Raw genomic sequence first — 20903 nt, forward strand, 5'->3', positions numbered from 1 at the left:
ACCTCCCGGGTTCAAGCAATTCTCCTGCCTCAACCTCCCCAGTAACTGGGACTACAGGCATGTGCCACCATGCCTGGCTAATTTTTTCTATTTCAGTGGAGACGGAGTTTCACTGTGTTGCCCAGGCTGGTCTTGAACTCCTGAGCTCAGGCAATCTGCCCACCTTGGCCGAAGGTTCCATTCTTGAGCCCTACTGGCTCCTTTTTCCCACCCGAATCCGCTGCCCCAGAGAACTTGCTCTCCTTCCTGCCCCTAAATTCTCTGTTCCTCCTCCGGGCTTCTGCTCCCCTCAACAACGCCTGCAGAGCCTGTGCCCTGTGGAGGATTTATGCCCCAACTGTTTTCAAAATGGGTCTGACCTGACCTCGCACGTGGGGCACACATATCAGTCTGAGTTCAGTAGGAAATAAACCCTGTATCAGGTAACTCAGTAGGTAGAATTTGATCCTGGGAGTCAGTTACTTGGGTTTTAGAAATGATGAAAGGGCTCAGACGCGGTGGCTCACACCTGTAATTTCAGCACTTTGAGAGGCTGTGGTAGGCAGATCACTTGAGGTCAAGAGTTCAAGACCAGCCTGGCCAACATGGCGAAACCCCGTCTCTACTGAAAACACAAAAACTAGCTGGGTTTGGTAGTGTCTATCTGTAATCCCAGCTACCTGGGAGGCTGAGGCAGGAGAATTGCTTGAACCTGGGAGGCAGAGGTTGCAGTGAACCAAGATCCTGCCACTGCACTGCAGCCTGGATGACAGAGCAAGACTCTGTCTCAAAAAAAAAGCGGGGGGGCAACCTGGGGAAGGCAGCGACTCTGAGGTCAGCAATTGGAGGAAGTTGCTTCCACCCCTTGGACGGGGAAGACAAAGTGAGAAGATGGGGTTATTGGGACCCTGGAGCTGGGGATACCCGGTGGAAGCTGGAACCATAATTGGCCTGGGCAGGAGGAGGTGGAGCCAGGGAGGAGCAGCGGCTGCCAAGAAGCTGCTTAAAGCAGAGAAGTGCTCCTCCCTCTCTAGGCTCCTGCCAATGCTATCCACTGGCTGACCTCGCTGGAGGCCAGCTAGCTACGAAGCCTGGGAAATGTCGTTCACAGGAGCTGACCCCCTGCAGTAGAGAGAGAGGAGGTAGGGGGAGGGCCAGGACTGGGTCTGAGGGCAAATTAGCAAAGAACAGCACATAGGCCGGGCGCGGTGGCTCAAGCCTGTAATCCCAGCACTTTGGGAGGCCGAGGCGGGCGGATCACAAGGTCAGGAGATCGAGACCACAGTGAAACCCCGTCTCTACTAAAAATACAAAAAATTAGCCGGGCGCGGTGGCGGGCGCCTGTAGTCCCAGCTACTCAGGAGGCTGAGGCAGGAGAATGGCGTGAACCCAGGAGGCGGAGCTTGCAGTGAGCCGAGATCGCGCCACTGCACTCCAGCCTGGGCAACAGCGTGAGACTCCGTCTCAAAAAAAAAAAAAAAAAAAAAAAAAAAAAAAAAAAAAGAACAGCACATTGTGTGTTTGATAAAACTGTAAAATCTTGACACTGAATGTATAAAAAGGAGAAGAAATCAAATATGTTAGCTATGAAGGCTAATGTGAATCTTTATGATTCACAGCATTAGTTTTGACTATGAGCTTCCTGGCAGCCAGAGCAAAAGGAGGAAACATAATTCTCAGGATCTTACAGGAGCCTGTATAGCCAGTTCTCCAAGAGAGACCAAGTTTATCACAAGGACCTGACAGAGAGAAGATGGAGGGACAGAATGGATGTGTCTTCAGTGGTGAGACTTTTAAAAATGGATTCCTGATAAAGACTTGAGGTGGAACACAAAATATATAGATGAACATATTTCAGAGTGGGGCTCAGCAAAGGTCCTCTGGTGACCTCACAAAGTCAAGCCTAGAACTTGACTCACTCGTGGGGAGAGAGGTAGGCACAGCAGGCTTAGGGCAGCCAGGAATGAGTGGTTATCCTAGCCTGAGTCCGCTGTCCACTGTCAGTCTCTTCCCAGACCTGGGATCCCAATACCGGGTGGATGACTGAAAGCCTGAGCTGTTCTCTCCGTGGAGAACCTGGGCTTTGGAGCTCTGTATTGCTCACCAGATCATATGCACAGGCCTCAAAAGAAAAGGCCTCCAGTCTCGGCTCTGAAAAATCAAAGTCCTGGGTTCAAATTACTTGACCTTTCTGTATCTAATTTTTTCTTATTTGTATTGATAAGGGATTAATAGGCTGGGTGCAGTGACTCAAACCTCTAATCCCAGTACTTTGGGAGACCAAGCAGGGAGGATCGCTTGAGGACAGGAGTTCAAGATCAGCCTGAGCAACACAGTGAGAGCCCTCATCTCTACAAAAAATTAAAAAATTAGCCGGGCATGGTGGCATGCACCTGTAGTCTCAGCTACTCAGGAGGCTGGGGCAGGAAGATCTTTTGATCCCAGGAGTTCGAGGCTGCAGTGAGCTATGACCACATCACTGCACTCCAGCCTGGGTGATAGAGTCTCAAAAAAGAAAGAAAGAAAAAGAAGGGATTGAGAAAGTAGTGACCAATCCTGGAAAACCTAAACCACCCTGAGTATTTCAGTCAGGGGAAACTGAACACAAGGATGACTAAGGCATTGGGAGGGCTGGAGAAGGAGAGGAGGAAGGTTAAGTTACTTAACGACTGGTAACTGTAAGAAGCTGCTACCATTCTTGGGTTGGAGGAACGAAGGGAAAAAGTCCTTTGTGCTGTGGAGTTTGCTGCTCTTAGTACCAAGATGGCTGGGTGGAAACCCAGGGGTCCACGTTCACCAGCCAACGCTGCTGTCTCTACAGCCACCACTTCTGGAGGCAGGGTTAGAAGCCAAAGAAACTTGGCCTCTCCCTTCCACCCACCAACACGAACTGGAAGCCAGCTGGCTGGGAAGTGTGGTAGTAGGTTTCCTGTAATGGCAGTAAGGGAGGTTCCTGAGTACAGTGAGTGTGGTGCTGAGTGCACTGCACACCATCCTGCCCACTGTTAGAAGCTGCAAATGAGGGAGTACATAAGATGTGCTCAACATAAGTAATAAGTAAACTAGTGTGGGGGAAGCTATGATGAGGAAGAAACCAGCTGTGTCAGTGACTAGGTCAACAATTTCCCATAATCATAACAGGGCAGGTGCTAGCAGTGGAGAGCAGAAACAAACAAACAAACAAACAACAACAACCAAAAAAAACACTAGACCGGAACTAGAAGACTTGAGTTCTAATCCCAGCTCTGCTACTTATGGGCTGTGTGACCTTAGACAGGTTGCTCAACCTCTCTGAGCCTTTAGGTCCTCCTTGGCACTATAGAGTGCATTAATTTTGCTCGTTCTGCCTACTAGCTCCTCGTGGAAAATCACTTAATATAAAGGATATGAAAAGTCTTTTCCAGGCTGGGCATGGTGGCTCACGCCTGTAATCCCAGCACTTTGGGAGGCCGAAGTGGGCAGATCACTTGAGGTCAGGAGGTTGAGACCAACCTGGCCTACATGGTGAAGCCCCATCTCTACTAAAAACACAAAAATTAGCCAGGCGTGATGGCGGGCCCCTGTGATCCCAGCTACTCAGGAGGCTGAGCCTGGAGAATCGCTTGAACCTGGGAGGTGGAGGTTGCAGTGAGCCGAGCTGTGCTCCAGCCTGGGCAACAGAGCAAGACTCTGTAAAAAAAAAAAAAAAAAGAAAGAAAGAAAGAAAGAAAGAGAGAGAGAGAGAGAGAGAGAGAGAGAGAGAGAGAGAGAGAGAGAGAGAGAAAGAAAGAAAGAAAGAAAGAAAGAAAGAAAGAAAGAAAGAAAGAAAGAAAGAAAGAAAGAAAGAAAGAAAGAAAGAAAGAGTCTTTTCCATTGTGAAGAGAGACCGTGATCTTGTTTTGTGTTTTTGGCTCATGCGTGGAAGGCTGAGTTTTAGGGGCCCTTATCTTCCTTTAGGATACTCCTGGAGGTCAAAGAACCAGCTTCAAACCACAACGGGGGTCAGCTGCTGTTCGGGGATGACGGGTACCTCTACATCTTCACCGGAGATGGCGGGATGGCCGGAGACCCCTTTGGGACATTCGGAAATGCCCAAAACAAGTATGTTCAGCTTTTGGTTGGCTAGTGGGTTGGTCTACATAACCCTGGGCTTCTCATACTCTTCCAGAGGGCGAGTTCCTTCCTCAGCCAGGCAGTGTGGGGCAGGAGAAAAGGTTCTGGGTCCCAGCTCAGCCTGCATCTAGCTAGGCAGCCTAGGCAAGTCACTTGCCGTCAACAGAGGGGATAAAAGCCCACTCTGCGGGCAGGTTGTCACAAGGAGTAAAGGCAATTGTGGCTGCCCAGGGCCAGGCACAGGACCCTCTGGGCACAGGCGCCTGAGAGGTGACATTAGCGAGCCTCAGGGCACATGGGATTTTCTCTAAGGTCAGCCTGGCCCTGCTGGGGCCCTGCTGGAAGAAGGGAAGGGATGCTCCCCAGGCCGAATGGAAAGTGTGAGCTGGCTGGCGCAGGGTGGCACCAGCACGTGGAGCTCCTGTCCCAGGGTTCTTCAGGAAGACCCAGATGTTAACATGTAGTCTTGCTCTTTTACCCATTTCCTGGCTTGAGCAAATGAGCTCAAGATCTCATTCCATTACTTACTCACACACACACATACACAAATATGCATACACACACATATACACACATACATACACACACATGCACACACTACATATACACAACACACACATATACACACACGCATGCACACACATACATGCACATATGCACATACTACATACACACAATACACACACATATACACAAATACATCCACACGCGCACACACATATACACACATACATACATACACACACATACACACATCTACATACATACATTCACAACATACACACACACAGTCTTGTGAGTGTAACCAGGATGTCCAGGAGTCTCAAGTCAGCCTCCCCCATTCCCTTAGCCAAAATGATAAAACCTTCCTCCGCCCAGGAAGTAAAAATAGCAAGTACAAGTATGATGTTGATTACAGTAATTAAAGTGCTCACAATTTGTGAGTTGTCCTTTCCTATGTGACAGTGTAAGCATCATCTGAGCTTTCTCACGTTTGGGATGTGTTTAGAGATGAAGTTGAGAAAATAGAAATTAAGGATTAGTGGATAATTGGACAGAACTTAAAAACATTATTTTGCTGCTACGAGTTGTGCCCACTTAGATATCGAATTCTGGTGTGTGGTGCGTGGGCTCCCGGGTGTGATCTGGATGGTGTTCAGCAGGCTGGAGTGTATGAGAGGAATTTACGGGGGAAAGTGGAAGGCCAGCAACAGGGGCTTGATCACAAGGCATATATTGGGTGGGAGCATTTCACCACCATGAAAGAGGACACTTGTTTGCTGTCCCTACTGATAAGGGAAAGGTGTGGGGCTAATGCTATGTGAGGATGATGGAATACAGCTTCACAAACCCCGCTTTGAAAAGCAAACCAGAGGGAGGACACCAAAGTGCTAACAGCAAAGGAAACTGATGTATTAAGTTGGTGCATCAAAAACCGTAGATGAAAATGGTATGTTCTCTGCACTGTCTTTAAGCACATTACAGATTTTTCCCATCACGCGCCACTTTTGTCATGAGCTATCCCCCTAAGCTGCTTGGAGCTTAGGGCTGCACCCCTCTGCTCTCTCCCCCTCCCCTGGCAACCCGCACTCTGGTGCACTTGGCTTTGATTGCAATCTTTCATTCACTGACTCTGCAAACACTTAATGGTCATCTACTATGTGCCAGTCACAGTGCCAGGTACCAGAAGAAAACTGTAAATACAAGTCATTTTTCTAGTGGAATTTTCACCCTATACCGCAGTCCAGGAGGACTGAGTGGACTGAGCGGGACCACTCTACTATTACAGTGGAGGACACCCACATTCCACAGAGTGTGTGGTAAAGAGCTTGAGTTTCTGGGCTCAGGCCGTCTGGGCTGGATCCCAGTGGTGCGGCAACTGAGCAACGTTATTTGACCTTTCTGAGCTCCGCTGCCACATCTGTAAAGTGGGGATCATACTAGGAGCCGCCTACCTAAACCACTGCTGTGAGGACAAGACGAAATAGATGATGTGTTGTGTCCAACGCATGGGACAGACCTGGCGCGCAGAAAGGTGGAAGATGCATGTTGAGTGAATGAATGAGGTTAGCCGGCTGTAAGTAGCTAAGGAGGAACTGCATCCCAGGGTCTCTGATCCCACAGCCTAGGCTCACCCTGTACCTGGCTCAGCGGTCAGCCGGCGCCCCGGCACCTGCCCCGCGGAGCCCGTGCGCCCTGGCGCAGGGCGACCCCGAGCTGCGCCCTCTCCCGCTCCGCCCGCAGGTCGGCGCTGCTGGGCAAGGTGCTGCGCATCGACGTGGACCGTAAGGAGCGCGGCCTGCCCTATGGCATCCCGCCCGACAACCCGTTCGTGGGCGACCCCGCCGCGCAGCCCGAGGTCTATGCCCTGGGCGTGCGCAACATGTGGCGCTGCTCCTTCGACCGCGGCGACCCCGCGTCGGGCGCGGGCCGCGGGCGCCTCTTCTGCGGCGATGTGGGCCAGAACAAGTTCGAGGAGGTGGACCTGGTGGAGCGCGGCGGCAACTACGGCTGGCGCGCGCGCGAGGGGTTCGAGTGCTACGACCGCAGCCTGTGCGCCAACTCCTCCCTCAGTGAGTGCCCGCGCCCCAGGGACCCTGGCCCCGGATCCGCCCCCACCTCACCCCACCCCACCCCACGTGCTGTGCCGCATGGGCTCCCTCGGAGACCGCGCCCCGGAGATCCCTGACCCTGGATCTGTCCCCGGCCCCACTCTATGGGCTGTGCGGCAGGGCCTCACTCGGGGACCACCCGCACCCCAGGCACCCCCTGACCCTGGATTTGCCCCCACCCCAACTCCACGGGCTGTGAGCCAAAGCCTCCCTCGGTGACTGCCCTCGCCTCCACCAGGAGCCTCCCTGTGCCTTGGAGGCCTCCCAGCAGCGCTCTTGAGTTTCTCCTCGCCCCATCCCCATCTGGCACCCCTGCAGACACGCTTTCCACCACGCCAGTCCTGCTGTGGGCACGCCCCTCCCTCCGTGGTCGCCCCGCCCCCGCGGAATCCCTCCGGAATTCTCCTGACAGATGAACCTGGCCCCCGCGGGCTCACCGCAGCTTTTCGCCCTCCCACCCCGCAGATGATGTGCTGCCGATTTTCGCTTACCCTCACACGATTGGCAAGTCGGTCACAGGGGGCTACGTGTACCGGGGCTGCGAGTACCCCAATCTGAACGGCCTCTACATTTTTGGGGATTTCATGACCGGGTAAGTGACCTAGTGCCCTCAAGCCCCTGGCTGCTGCCACTGGCTCCTTGGGACTGGCTCCTTGGTAAAGAGGAGTGTATGTGTGTGCCTGTTCCTGCACATGTGCCTCCCTGCTCTGACGGGGCCCCCAGGTGTGGGCCGGACACCCACATCCACCCCCTTTGCTCCTGAGATGTATCGTGAGCCTTTGTTGCAGGCCTCAGTAACTCTGTGATAGACACACAACTCATGGCATGAAAGACTGAAGGCTTGCTTAAGTGCGGGTCCGGTGGTCCTCCTCTCCCTCCTGAGAACCATGGGCTCTGGGCCTGACAGCAGTTCTAATGGGCAGGAGGGCAGAATATGAATAATTTCCTGGACACTCAGGGCCACCCTGCTCCTGGGGAAGCCACAGCTTGTCACTGCAACAGCTGATGGGGGCCTGGAGCCCTACCCCATCCCACCCCAGCCAGGACTGCAGGGATCTCGCAAAGGTTGAGAAACTAAGACCCGAGAGGACGATGGCTGCGCACCGGCCTCCTAATGGGGAGAGGAGGAGGTGGGGCTTTTGTGGCCTTGGAGCCTTGCTGCCTTGTCCCCGTGCTCTAGGGCGGCAGTGCCACCCACTGAGACCCTGGTGTGGGAGGAGGATGAACCACATCCCAAATAGGTTTGATGGGGGAGGGAAACCTACATCACACCTTCCTGTGAGTCAGGCTCTGTCCCCAAGGGTGCTTGTGGAGCCTCATGACCACCTTGTTGTCCCATTGTACAGAGAAGAAAGCTGAGGACTAAAGAGGCCCAACGGCAGGCTGAGACAGCCTGGTCTGAACCCTGGCTCACTTACTGGCTGGGTGACCTTAAGCCAGTTACTTCACCTTTCCTTATCTTCAGCTACCTCATCTGCAAAATGGAGATGATCATAGTGCTTGCCCCCTAGGTTGTTTTAAGGACTGAATCAGTTAATACATAAATAGCACTTAGAATCTAGTGAAGAAAGAAAGAAAGAAAGAAAGAAAGAAAGAAAGAAAGAAAGAAAGAAAGAAAGAAAGAAAGAAAGAAAGAAAGAAAGAGAAAGAAAGAAAGAAAGAAAGAAAGAAAGAAAGAAAGAAAGAAAGAAAGGAAGGAAGGAAGGAAGGAAGGAGAAAGAAAGAAAGAAAAGAAAGAAAGAAAGAAAGAAAGAAAAGAAAGAAAGAAAGATGTTTAATATTTAGTGAATTTTTTTTTTTTTTTTTTTGAGACAGGGTCTCATTTTGTCGCCCAGGCTGGAATGAAGTGGCACAGTCTCAGCCACTGCAGCCTCCACTTCCCAGGCTCAAGCAATCCTCACACCTCAGCCTCCTGAGTAGCTGGGATTATAGGCATGTGCCACCACACCTGGCTAATTTTTGCATTTTTTGTAGAGATGAGGTTTTCCTCTATTGCCCAAGCTAATCTTGAACTCCTGGACTCAAGCGATCCTCCTGCCTCGGCCTCCCAAAGTGCTGGGATTACAGACTCAGGGCACGGTGCCCAGCCTGGTATTTCTTAATTATTTCCATGCAACCTCCTCTGACAGCAACTGAATAGGGTTCCTAAGGAGAGGGCATAAAGACATGAAGATGGCTGAAGCTGGTGGGAGAATTCTAACTTTTTGTCCAGTCTGCAGCGTGGAGCTGAGAGAGATACCTGACCTGGGCCCCTGGAAGTTGGATTCCTCTCCCAGATCCACCCCTTCACCTGGGACCCAGCTTTCTCATCTGGAAAATGGGTGTAGATGAAGCCTCTGTTTTTACCCCTGATTGTCCTTTCTCCCTTCTATCCTTCCCAGGAGGGCCTAAGTCTCCTGACCACAGAAATTGAACTAATTTTGCCAGTATTTCCCCAGCCCCTCTGCTGGGTTAGGCAAGAACCAGGATGACAGAGATGAAGAGGACCCCTAGTACCCGAGCCAGGGAGACAGACCCTTTCAGTCCACTGCACTGCAACCTCAGATCGCCTGTGCACAGTGTGGGGAGCTCAGCATGGGGGCCTTCAGGGAGGGCTTCACAGAGGAGGGGACATCTCTAAGCAGGACCTGGAAGTATCAATAGGTGATTGACAATCAGCGATGGGAGTAAGGAGCAAGGTTAGCATATTCCAAAGACGTTGAAGCTCCAGCGCTTGGCAGGTTCTGAAACCGGTGAACTCTTGAAAGCGCTGTTCCCTCTGCAGGATCCAGTGGGCTGGACTGCATTCAGGGGGCAGTAACCAGGCTGGTCCTGTTCATTCCTGTGGGTTTCTGGTAGGTGCTTGGTGAAGATTGCACGCAATGACAGCTTCATGGACGTACCACATGTGCAGTCACACAGGGCCCCATGCTCAGAAAGGTTCACGCTTGATCTCATGCTCTGAGGTCACCATCTTGAATTCTTAATATGTTTTGAACAAGTGGCCCTGCATGCTCATTCTGCACTGGGCTCTGTGAATTTTGTATGGTCCTTGCATGGATCAGTGGGTGAATGGATGAGTAGATGGATGGTGGAAGGATGGAGGGAAGGAGGGAGAGAGGGAGGGAGGGTGGGAGGGTGGGATGGATGGATGGATGGGTGGGTAGGTTCCCCTGGGTGCCATGCCAGGCATGGCCTCACAGTTCATCTTCCATTGCAGGCGTCTGATGTCCCTCCACGAGAACCCAGGGACAGGCCAGTGGCACTACAGTGAGATCTGCATGGGCCATGGCCAGACCTGTGAGTTCCCAGGCCTCATCAACAACTACTACCCGTACATCATCTCCTTCGGGGAGGATGAGGCCGGTGAGCACTCCTGAGACCTCTCCTTGCTGGTCGCTCATGCCTGGGACTGGTCCTCCATCCTGTGGTCCTTCTGGTCTCTGATGTAGGGGAAGGACCACACAGGCCTGAACTAGTTCCCACCTGGGAGGAAGATGTTCCCTGGGCTCCAGACTTTGCAGGTGCCTCTGTTATAGAAGAGGGGTCCCGATCTGGAGCCCAAGAGAGGGTTCTTGGATCTCACATAAGAAGGAATTGGGGGTAAGTCCATAGAGTAAAGTGAAAGTAAAGGAATAGAAGAATGGCTACTCCATAGACAGAGCAGCCCCAAGGGCTGCTGGTTGCCAACTTTTATGGTTATTTCTTGATGATATGCTAAACAAGGGGTGGATGATTCATGCCTCCCCTTTTTAGACCATATAGGGTCACTTCCTGATGTTGCCATGGCATTTGTAAACTGTCACGGTGCCCATGGGTGTGTAGCAGTGAGGACGACCATCTCGTGGCCGTCTTGGTCATGGTGGGTTTTAGCCGGCTTCTTTACTGCAGACTGTTTTATCAGCAAGGTCTGTGTTTTGCGCCGACCTCCTGTCTCATCCTGTGACAGAACGCCTTCACTGTCTGGGAATGCAGCCCAGTAGGTTTCAGCCTTATTTTACCCAGCTCTTATTTAAGATGGAGTTGCTCTGGTTCATATGCCTCTGACACCTCCTCGGGCGTCTTCACCTCTCTGAGCTCCCCTTTGTTCCTATGGAAAATGAAAGTAGTGGCCCCTTTCTTCCTCTTACCCCACCTCACCCTGGGTAAGGTTGCCGTGAGTTCTAGACTAATAACGCGGGTAAGCATCCATGCCGGTTAGCCGGCCAGGAAGGATCTGGAATGGTGGAAATGCAGGCAGATGGTGGAAGAGAGCCTCAGAGGCCTCCAGAGACCTCCAGAGAACCCCAGAGACCTGCCCTGGCCTGGAGTTCCTGATGGCAAATGGATTTGGGCCATTAAATGAAGCCGCATAATTATTTCAAAGCGGGTGGACACAGCCTTCTTGTCGGTTAGTGGATCCTGAATCTAGGCACTTGTGTTTTCAACACGAGGGACAGAGTGGGAGGGGAGAGGAAGAGGGGCCAGTGGAGACTGGATCCTGCTCTAGCCTCCTGCCTTTGTGCTTAGCCCGAGGATTGTTCCTGGACAAAAGCCCAGGGGCCCCCAGTGAGCCCTAATGGATGCTTATTGGGGTTGCTAGGCAACGCCCGCCCAGGGGCCTTTGGAGGGGTGTCCCCTGCCCGGCTCAGTGCCCAGAGCCCCGAGGGCTGAGTCTGGGAAACCTTTGTTGAACTGTCAGAATCTGAATTTCCAAAAAGGCAGCCCCCAGCCCCCACAGCCATTCCTAAGCCCTTTGGGCCCTTGAAAGCCCTTTCTTTTGGTCAGTAGGGGGTTAATGTGTTTTAGAAGCAGGGGTGCCCCTCCCCCACTGAGGCAGGGCCTGGAAGGAAGGTACAGTTTCCAAAAGGCCATTCCTCAGCCCTCTGACTGACACCCGAGTGTGGAAAACCAGAAGGAGGCACCGGTGAGACTGGCGGCCCAGGGACAGTTCTGGCAGCAGCCTCTGGACGGCATGGAGCCCGGAGCCCTGGGGTCCAACGCAAACCAACTTTCCCCTGCTCCCGGCTCCTGCTGCTGCTTCTCTAATTATTCCAACACTTGCAGATTACAAAATGAGTACCTCTGCTGGCCCAGTGTGCCCCAGGGACAGTTCACACCCCAGAGACCAGGAAGGTGGCTCAGTGTCCCACCAAGGGAAAACGTCGCCTTTGCCCTCTGAAAGTTCATGGAACTTCCCCCCCCCCCGCCCCACCCCCAAGACAGAGCTTCGCTCTTGTTGTCCAGGCTGGAGTGAAGTGGTGCAATCTCGGCTCACTGCAACCTGCAGCCTCCACCTCCCAGGTTCAAGCGATTCTCATACCTCAGCCTCCCGAGTAGCTGGGATTACTGGCGCGCGCCACCACACCTGGCTAATTTTTGTATTTTTTTAGTAGAGACGGAGTTTCACCATGTTGGCTAGCCTGGTCTCGAATTTCTGACCTCAGGTGACCCCAAAGTGCTGGGATTACTGGTGTGAGCCACCACACCCAGCCGAGAAATTGTCCATTTTTATGCTCAGGTGCAACAAAGTATGGGCAGCTGTGTAGAAATGTGATCGGACAAAAAGGGCCTGAGCTCATGCTGATTGAGTGGGAGAGCCAGCACAGCCTGTGTGTCTGGATTCTTGGCCTCTCTGCGCTTGCATTCCTTCCTTCTGGCTACGGGCTGTCTCTGGAGTGGGAGTCTGATGACCTGCAAATGGGTCAAACAGGTCAGATCATCTCCTCCTCCTTTATTTTAGAGGCAGAGTCTTGCTCTGTCATCCAGGCAGGAATGCGGTGGCGCCATCATGGCTCACTGCAGCCTCAGACTCCTGGGCAATCCTTCTGCCTCAGCCTCCCAAGTAGCTGGCACTACAGGCTCATGTAACTATGCCTGGCTATTTTTTAAATAGTCTGTAGAGATGGGGTCTTGCTGTGTTGCCTAGGCAGATGTGGAACTCCTGGGCTCAAGTGATCCCCTGCCTCGGCCTCAAAGTGCTGGGATTACAGGCATGAGCCACCATATCTGACCCAGATAATTTCTTTGTTGTTGCTGTTGTTGTTGTTGTGGGGGGTTTGTTTGTTTGTTTGTTTGTTTGTTTTTGAGACAGGGTCTCGATCTATCGCCTAGGCTGGAGTGCAGTGGTGTGATCTTGGTTCACTGCAGCCTCTGCCTCCCAGGTTCAAGCGATTCTCATACCTCAGCCTCCTGAGTAGCTAGGACTACAGGTGTGCACCACCATGCCTGGCTAATTTTTATATTTTTAGTAGAGATGGGGTTTCGGGCCATGTTGGCCAGGCTGTTGTTGAACTGCTGACCTCAAGTGATCTGCACGCCTTGGCCTTCCAAAGTGCTGGGATTACAGGCGTGAGCCACCATGCCTGGTCTCAGATAATTTCTTTATGGCCAGTTTTATACAGAAAGGTTGGGGGAGAGTTACAATAATATTTTTAGGTTCTATGACTGGCTTTGGGGGAAATGTGTGCTGGTTTCTATTATCTGCCGTGGGAAAGAGAGACTCTAGTTTCTATGGCACCTCAGGGGAGAATAGGACTGAGAGACAGGAGGACAGGAGAAGGTCAGAGAAAAACTTTTGCTTTGGAGGCAGTTCTGAGGCCTTCATTTTGAAGCATTGTTTTCTGAGTCTCAACAGCAGCCCTGGGCGGGCTTGGCAGCACCCGCGGGGGCTCCCTGTGTGTGCAGAGGGTTGGGGGCTACAGCTCCCAGCAGATCATGGCTGGAAAGGGCCTTGCAGTCTGCGTGGTCCAGCCTTGTCATTTTACCAATGGGGAAACTGTGGCTGACTATGAATGCCTGGTTATGGAGGAGGGGCACCATGCCCCACCTGGCCCCTGGACACCTCCCAGAGGGGGGCCTTAAGGTTGGTTGGCGAGATGAACCAGGGAGTTCCTCAGGGGGTTGGAACAGAGGAGACCAGGGCTGCTCCTGGTGGCTCACTCCAGAAAGAGGCCCAGAGGTAAGTGGACGGCCCAAGGCTGTCTGAACAATTTAGGGCTGTGGCCATGGACTTCCCAACAGGGACGTCTCACCCGGGGACTCCCACTGCTAAAGGCTGCATCATCACCATGTGGGCCTACAGCCCCTCTCCTGACCTCCCCAGTGGGGCTGGTGCCCCTGGGTTTGGGGGTCGGGGCCTTTGACCACTCAGTGTACTGCTTGCCTCATCCCCCAGCCCCATCACAGCTGGGTCTACCCAGGTGTCACAAGTTAACCCTCAAGTGCCTTCCCTTTGCATTTCCCGAGTTTCCTGTGCCTTGCTTCTCAGACCCCACCCCCATGCAGCCCTCCCTGACTGCACCTGTCCCCAGGGATATGCTTTTCTCCAACCTGTTACCAAGCTGTCTGTCTCAGCCTCTCTGCGGGGAAACCTCCCTCCCTACTCCCAGCCCAGCTGAGCTCTCTGCTATCCTTTTACAAGGACAGAGGTATTAGCATGGCTGAACCCTCAGGATGAGTCATGTGTGGCTTGTGTCTGGGCTCCCAGCCACCACGCATCCGATATTGGTGTGGGGCTGGAGCAGCAGACTTTCCTGAGTTCTGGTCCTGGCTTAACCATTCACTAGCTGTGTGACTTAGGACAAGTCACTTGACTTCTCTGAGCCTCTTTTTTTTTTTTTTTTTCTCCTCAGCTGTGATGTAGGAATAATGCAGCCTGTTTTCAGGACATAGATACCCCTGGCAGCAGGGGTTGGGAGGGAGGATTGGAGTGGGAGGAGCAGGGAGAACCTACATTCCCTGAGACAGTCCTCAGCACCAGGGACTCAGAACTCTAACGGTTACATTTTCAGCGCAGCTCTGAGACGGGGAGAAGTTGAGGCTCAGAATGGGGCCATCACACAGCTGCTGGAGATCACAGGGGGCCAAGCAGAGGGGCTAGGACCTACACTCCCAGCCATGTACTCTGCTCCTGCCTGGGAGGTCCTCGCTGTCAGTAGAGAGACACCCCGGCCTCGAGGACCTGGCAGGGCCCAAATCCCAGATGACGACCGCAATCATAGCTAGCTAATGCTGATTAGGCCCACGCTCTGCGCTCTTCAATCCTTATAACAGCCCAGTGAGGCCTGCCCATTTTAGAGATGAGGAAGCTGAGGCTCAGAGAGCCACACGTGCCTTCGGGTCCCCCAGAAGCAGTCAGGTGGGGAGCTGGGCTGTAGCCCCCTCGTGTGTGCCCCGAGATGTGTGGGTCTGGGCATGAAACCCAGGTAGGTGACAGGGGTGGTGCTGGGTCACCGGGAAAAGGCAAGAGTGGAGGTCTGAGCCTGGCTGGGTCCAGGCAGAGCGCCTGACACCCGGGAGACCAGGCTCCAGAGGCCCTTGGGTACAACCCAACGCCTCACCTAGCCTCAGTTTCCCTTTCTGAGGACTGGACAGCTAGACTGAGCTGGGATGCCTCACATGATGGCTAGCTGGGGTTGGGGTCGATTTCCAAGCCTGCGGGGGGAGCGGGGTAGTGAGGCAGGGCTGGCTGGGACAGTATTCCAGGTGGGGGTCTCACTGGTCACTTCGTTCTGTTCAAAGGGGAGCTGTACTTCATGTCGACAGGGGAGCCGAGTGCCACAGCTCCACGTGGGGTTGTCTACAAAATAATTGACCCATCCAGGTGAGTCCCGGCCTCCAGGACAGGGAGCTCCTGCTGTCTGTCAGGCCTCCTAGCTCCATTGGCTTGTCCCCTCCACCTTGCCCTCAGGTGGGCAGTATTAATCCCCATTTTCAGACAAGAACCCTGAGGCCCAGAGAGGGACATGATTCGCCTCAGTTCCTCCGGCAAGGGGCAGACCCAGGATTCAGACCCGGGTCTGCACGCCTCAAAGCACAGGTCTGTTAGGATAGGAGGGAGCTGGAGAGGCGACTGGGGCCGAGGGCGGAGGCTTCACTCGGCTTTCTTGCCTGGCCCTCCCTCCCTGCGTCTTCCTCCTGTCTAGCAGGCCCCTCATTCCTCATTTCCTGGGCTGCCCCTGCATTCCCACAACCCAGCCCCCAATTTGCCTCTGCGATGCCTCCCAGATGACACCCTGCTCCCTGTGTGTCCCCGCCCCATGCCTGCCCATCCTCCTGTTGTCTGTCTTCCACTGGGGAAAACACACTGGGGCTCCCTTCGCCGGCTCCATCTCCCCGGCTTCCCTTCTAGCTGTAAGGCCAGAAGTGCCATGCCAGGCCATGTCCCAACTCCTTCCGTGTGCAGCTTATGAAACTCTCAGCCGCTCATTTTACAGTGGTGGAAATGAGCACAAAGATACAAAGTCACGGGCCCGGGGCCCAGAGCCATGGTTGGGCCCAGGCCGCTGGCTCCAGAGTCCTGCCCTAACCCCTCGGCTGTGTGCCTTAACCTCACCCTCTTCAAGTACCTTCCCCAACCCACTTTGCCCTCCAGGCCCCTGTCCAGCCCTTCCTCAGCTCTCCTCACTCAGACTTGTAGTCTCTGGGCTACACGACTATCTCCCAGCTGCTCTGGGAGTCTCAGGGCCAAGCCTGTATCTCTTCACTCTGCAGAGGCCGCCCAGATACTGAAAATGGCATGGAGCAGGGACCCAGGAATGCTTGATGAATAAATGAGCGATCAGCTTTCTAAGCTGCTTCTCAGCCCTTAGATTTTCACATCTCTGCTGGTTTCCACAGGAGTCCGAACGTCCCTTCAACACCCGGTGCGGACATGGCTTGTGCTTATCTCTAACACAAGGCCTGAGGTTGCACTCCAAGAATCCACATATTTGGCAGACCCTAGGAATCCCCAGTGTGTTTACTTACCCTGAACTTTGAGACACGCCACGTTTGGGAAAATCCTGAAACAAGCTGGCGTGTTTCATGTTCTTGGGAGGCAGATGGGAGGAGCTCAAGTCCAGCCTGGGCAACAGAGGGAGACCTTGTCTCTAAAAAAATTAATTACTTTTACAAAAAGAAAAATTCTAAAACACTTATTGTGCTTAAAATATTTTGCACTGGGCTCAGTGTCTCACACCTGTAATCCCAGCACATTGCAACCTCCGCCTCCCGGGTTCAAGTGATTCTCCTGCCTCAGCCTCCCGAGTAGCTGGGACTACAGATGCCTGCCACCATGCCTGGCTAATTTTTGTATTTTTAGTAGAGATGGGGTTTCGCCATGTTGGCCAGGCTGGCCTTGAACTCCTGACCTCAAGTGATCGTCCCACCTCAGCCTCCCAAAGTGCTGGGATTACCGGTGTGAGCTCCCACACCTGGACTCCACACTCTTTTTCAAAGGATGTTTCTAGTTGTTCTCCAATGCCCTTTTCCTGTTCCAGGATCCCATGTTACCTTTAGTGGTTGCATCTCCTTAGCTTGCCCTGTTTGTGGCAGCTTCTCACTTTCCTTGTTTACAGACTTTTTTTTTTTTGCTTGTTTGTTTTAAAAGCACACATAAATTATTGACATGACTTTTTATCAAATAAAACATAATCACTTCCTCCTTCCATCCCTTCCTTCTCATTTCCATGAGGTCCTGACCATCGTTATCTATGCAGTGCCAGGATTTATATGGTGGTATTTGGATCACACGCAGACTTGGTTCTTTTTCCTTCATGTATGCCCATTTTGTCTAAATGTTGCAAACATCACCCTCAAAAAAACCATTTCTAATGGCTGTGTGATTTTCTGCTGAGTCACTATAACTTATTCCTCGGAATTTTAGGTTATTGCCAATTTTCAGAAAAGAATGCTTCTCTGAGGAAATGTTACATATACCAAACGAGTGCCTAATTCATGCCAGATGTTGCCTTAGATCCATCATCTTTGGTTTTTCCAACACCGTTTCCCTATTGGCTTGTCCCCATGTCATAAAGAGGGACCCAGCAAGACTTAGGGAGTTCTTTTGCTCCCAGTCTTGTGTTAGGAGCCAGAAGTGGGCGAGATTCCTCCCTCCTGCCCTGACCCTTCTCCTCCCTTCATTCTCCTGGCTTGGAATAACTGTTTCTTTGCACCCACACGTATTACACAGAGGTCCCATTATAGAACATTTGGAAAATGAAATAAATGGGGAGTGGAGGAGGTAGGGTCAGGTCATCTATTATTACCCACACATAACCACTGTGGCGTTTTGTGGTGGACATCCTACCCTTTTGCATAACAAAGACTTTTAATGCAATTTCCTTAAGGAACAAAAGCCCCACTGGGTCTGTCCAAAGTGTGTGGATGTTCTCTGGAGGTCAGAGCAAGAAAAAACCTCGCTTTTCCTGAGCTTTGAGAAGCGTGTGTGCCTGGTTGTGTTTCTGCAGCCTCTGGGGACAAAGACCCTTGTCCCTCTTTTGTGTCCCTCTTCGGCCAAGCCTGTCTGGAGGCCACTCCGTGTCACGTGGCTAATTCACCCCTTGGCCTTTCCACTGGAATCCTATTGAAGTCGTGGGCCCACGTGGGTCTGTCCTGGAATGGGGTCATTCCCAAAGAATCACAGATCGACGGCCAAAAACTAATTAAAACGGAATTCCATTTCCTACTGTGCCCTCAAAAATGTCAAAGGAGACCCAATTCCTAGCCCTGGCACTCTCCTCTGACTCTTTTGTCTCCCTGCTCTCTCAAACCCCACATGCCAAGGCCCCAAATCCCTCAGCTCTGCCTCCAGGCCCAAGGCTTGCTTTCCTCACCCCTGCCCCGTCCTTTAGATAGTTCCAGGCAGAGGAATCTCTCAGATTCTGCATCATCAGAAATCCAGGAACCAGAGGGTCTGAGAGAGACCCGCCTCAAAGGCTGTGGAGCTGGTGGGAGAGGGTGGCGGGCAGGAATCAGGCTGCATTTCAGGAATCTGATGGCAGGCTGGGGGAGGACAGAGACTGGCATTTGTTCACACCCTGAGGACAGAGTCCATGCTCTGGATTAGAAGTGTCTTGGGAAACGGTAAGCCTCCAGCCCCGGTGCTATTCTGGCAGAGGCTGAGCATGCAGCCAGTGGGCTGTTATAGGGGATTTATGCCCTGGAGCTCCTAGAATCCTGGGGGCATGGAGTGGGCAGGGATGCCACAGGCCACACAGTAGGTGCATGGTAAATGGCCGCCTGTTACTATCGTTGCTGTTCACGCCTGCCTCACTGCAGGGGAAAGGCAATGGCACGGGGCATCCTCAGGATGGGTTCCCAGGGTGAGACTGATAACCTCCTGTGTGTCATTGGCAGGCGGGCACCACCTGGCAAGTGTCAGATCCAGCCTGCTCAGGTGAAGATCAGAAGCCGCCTCATCCCCTTTGTGCCCAAAGAAAGTAAGTGCCTGCCAGAGGGACACTGAGGGTGGGGGGAGAGATCCTGCAGCCCACAACGGCTGCCTTTCCAGCCAGACACGGGTCTTACCAGCTGGACCTAGATGTCCCTCTTCAACCCCTGTGCCTAGCACTGTGCCTGGCACACATTAGACATGGTGGTAAGGTGGATGGGACTTTTACTGAACTGGGTCTTGCTTGATTGGTCACAATTCCTTAAACCAAGAGAGAAATAGCTAGTGCCAGGCAAGGTATGCTCTGAGTTCTTGGGAGGGACAGAGAAAGAGGATGTATCTGTGTGTAAGCGAGGGAGACTGGAAGAGTTAGTTGTGGGAGGGGTTGGCATGTGGGCTGGGCCTTCATAGATTGTTGACAAGCCTGATGAGGAGAGATGGCAGAGCAGGGCCACCACAAATGACTGCCCATGGGGCCTGGGGCTAGGGGGAAGGGGATGCCCCAAGTTGGGGCTGTTCCCCTGGGCCAACTTACGTGGGAACAAAGACCCCGTGTTGCCAGGTCTTCCAGTTCTTCAGAGAAGCAGAAAATCCCCCCATCCACTCATTCACCACAGACACGTGCCCTGCCCTGGGGATACAGCACATGGTGAGACACCGCAGTCCTCGCCTTCTAAGCCTGTTAGGTACAACCTCCCAATTCAAAGTGTTAGCAACTAGTTCAGAATTTTAAAAATCACTCTGTGGGCCAAGGAAAATATTTCAGCAGGCCAAGTGGGCTCAGCAGGCCACCCATTGGCAGACTGGGTGTGTGTGGGGGTGGGGAGGGCAAGGAGAGAGGGAGGCTAGGCACCTGGGCAGAAGAGGTACCGGGGTAGAAGGGGAAGGGTCTGAGCTCAGTGATTTTGGAAGTGAGTTCTGGTCACAGTTGGTTTCAGGGCTTGGTGAGTTTTCCATTTATTCATTCAGCAGTTTCTGGCACTTTTGTTAGTTACTGGCTCCACGCTGGATGCCGGAGCCACAGTGAGAAGTCAGACCAGGCCGTGTTCTGGCTGGGACAGACAGAGATGACATTTACTGTCCCAGGCCTTGTGATTGAAGTGTGTGCCAGGCACCGTGAGGGCCCACCCAGAACAGTGGAGACTGGGGTGGGGGGCAGGGGTTCCTGGAGTCTGAAAAGAAGAGGAGGGTGCGCCCATGGGGGGATGCACTGAGGGGGGTGGCACCGAGGGGGATGGCACCGAGGGGGGTGCAGGGTGGGGGATGCACCCGGGAGGGGGTTGCATGGGGGGGGTGCACCTGGGGGAGTGCACCGAGGGGGGTTGGCACCAAGAGGGAGGTTCACTCAGGGATGCACTGACGGGGGTGGCAGTGCAGGCAGAGGCAACAGCGAGAGCCACAGTGGGAGAGGTGAGGCAGCCTGAGGAGCAGGAGGTGTGGGCCAGGGGCCAGGGTGCAGGGACAGGGAGCACCTTGCCCATGTCACGGTGCTCCAGGCCCTGGCCTGTGCTTGGCCTTGTGCTGAGAAGCCCTTTCTCAGCTCCTCAGTGGTTTTCAAAGTGGGACTGGCTGAGGTGGGGCCGGATTAAAGAGGTCTGGCCCGGTGGTCCCAGGACCCTCCCCATGGTAACTGAACAGTCTTGGGCTGTCACACATGGCAGGGCCCAGTGCCTGGCACTGCACCGATGTGGAGTAGGGTTGGGCACAACAAAGTGGAGATTGAGGTCTATTCCTGTGGCTGACCTGGGCCAAGCGTGTCCCCACATTCTGCAGGGACAAAGGGAATCACCTGCTTCAGCTCCCTAGCACTGACTGCACGCAGGCTCTGTGGTGGGGTATAGGGGCTCTGCCTTGTTCCCCAGCCAGACAACCAGAGCACCCCCATCGTACCCGCTGTGACAGGTGCCAACCTTGGGAGTGAGGAGGAGAGATTTACCCTGACCCCAGGGATCCCTGTGTGCGTCCCATTCCCAGCCTGCTGGCCACTGGCCACCATAGACCTGCAGCAATTTTTACCCATCTGTGGGCCTCAGCTTCTTCACCCTCACAACCAAGGCCTGGAAGAAGAAACGGTGACTTGCTCTTAGAAGACTTCCCAGACACTCCTT

General features: G+C 53.3%; 1 protein-coding gene across 2 annotated transcripts in view; it reads left to right on the top strand.

Moving 5' to 3' along the window:
• HHIPL1 (HHIP like 1) overlaps positions 1 to 20903 on the top strand; it is a 36960-nt gene that overhangs the window by 8318 nt on the left and 7739 nt on the right. For both annotated transcript variants that reach the window (XM_028851809.2, XM_028851807.2), the window contains exons 3-8: positions 3916 to 4059; positions 6316 to 6644; positions 7149 to 7275; positions 9883 to 10028; positions 15165 to 15246; positions 18762 to 18844. In XM_028851809.2, coding sequence (XP_028707642.2) covers positions 3916 to 4059; positions 6316 to 6644; positions 7149 to 7275; positions 9883 to 10028; positions 15165 to 15246; positions 18762 to 18844 — 911 coding nt within the window. The remainder of the gene's footprint in view (positions 1 to 3915; positions 4060 to 6315; positions 6645 to 7148; positions 7276 to 9882; positions 10029 to 15164; positions 15247 to 18761; positions 18845 to 20903) is intronic.

The sequence above is a fragment of the Macaca mulatta genome, chromosome 7, assembly GCF_049350105.2.
Source record: "Macaca mulatta isolate MMU2019108-1 chromosome 7, T2T-MMU8v2.0, whole genome shotgun sequence".
Taxonomy (NCBI): Eukaryota; Metazoa; Chordata; class Mammalia; order Primates; family Cercopithecidae; genus Macaca; species Macaca mulatta.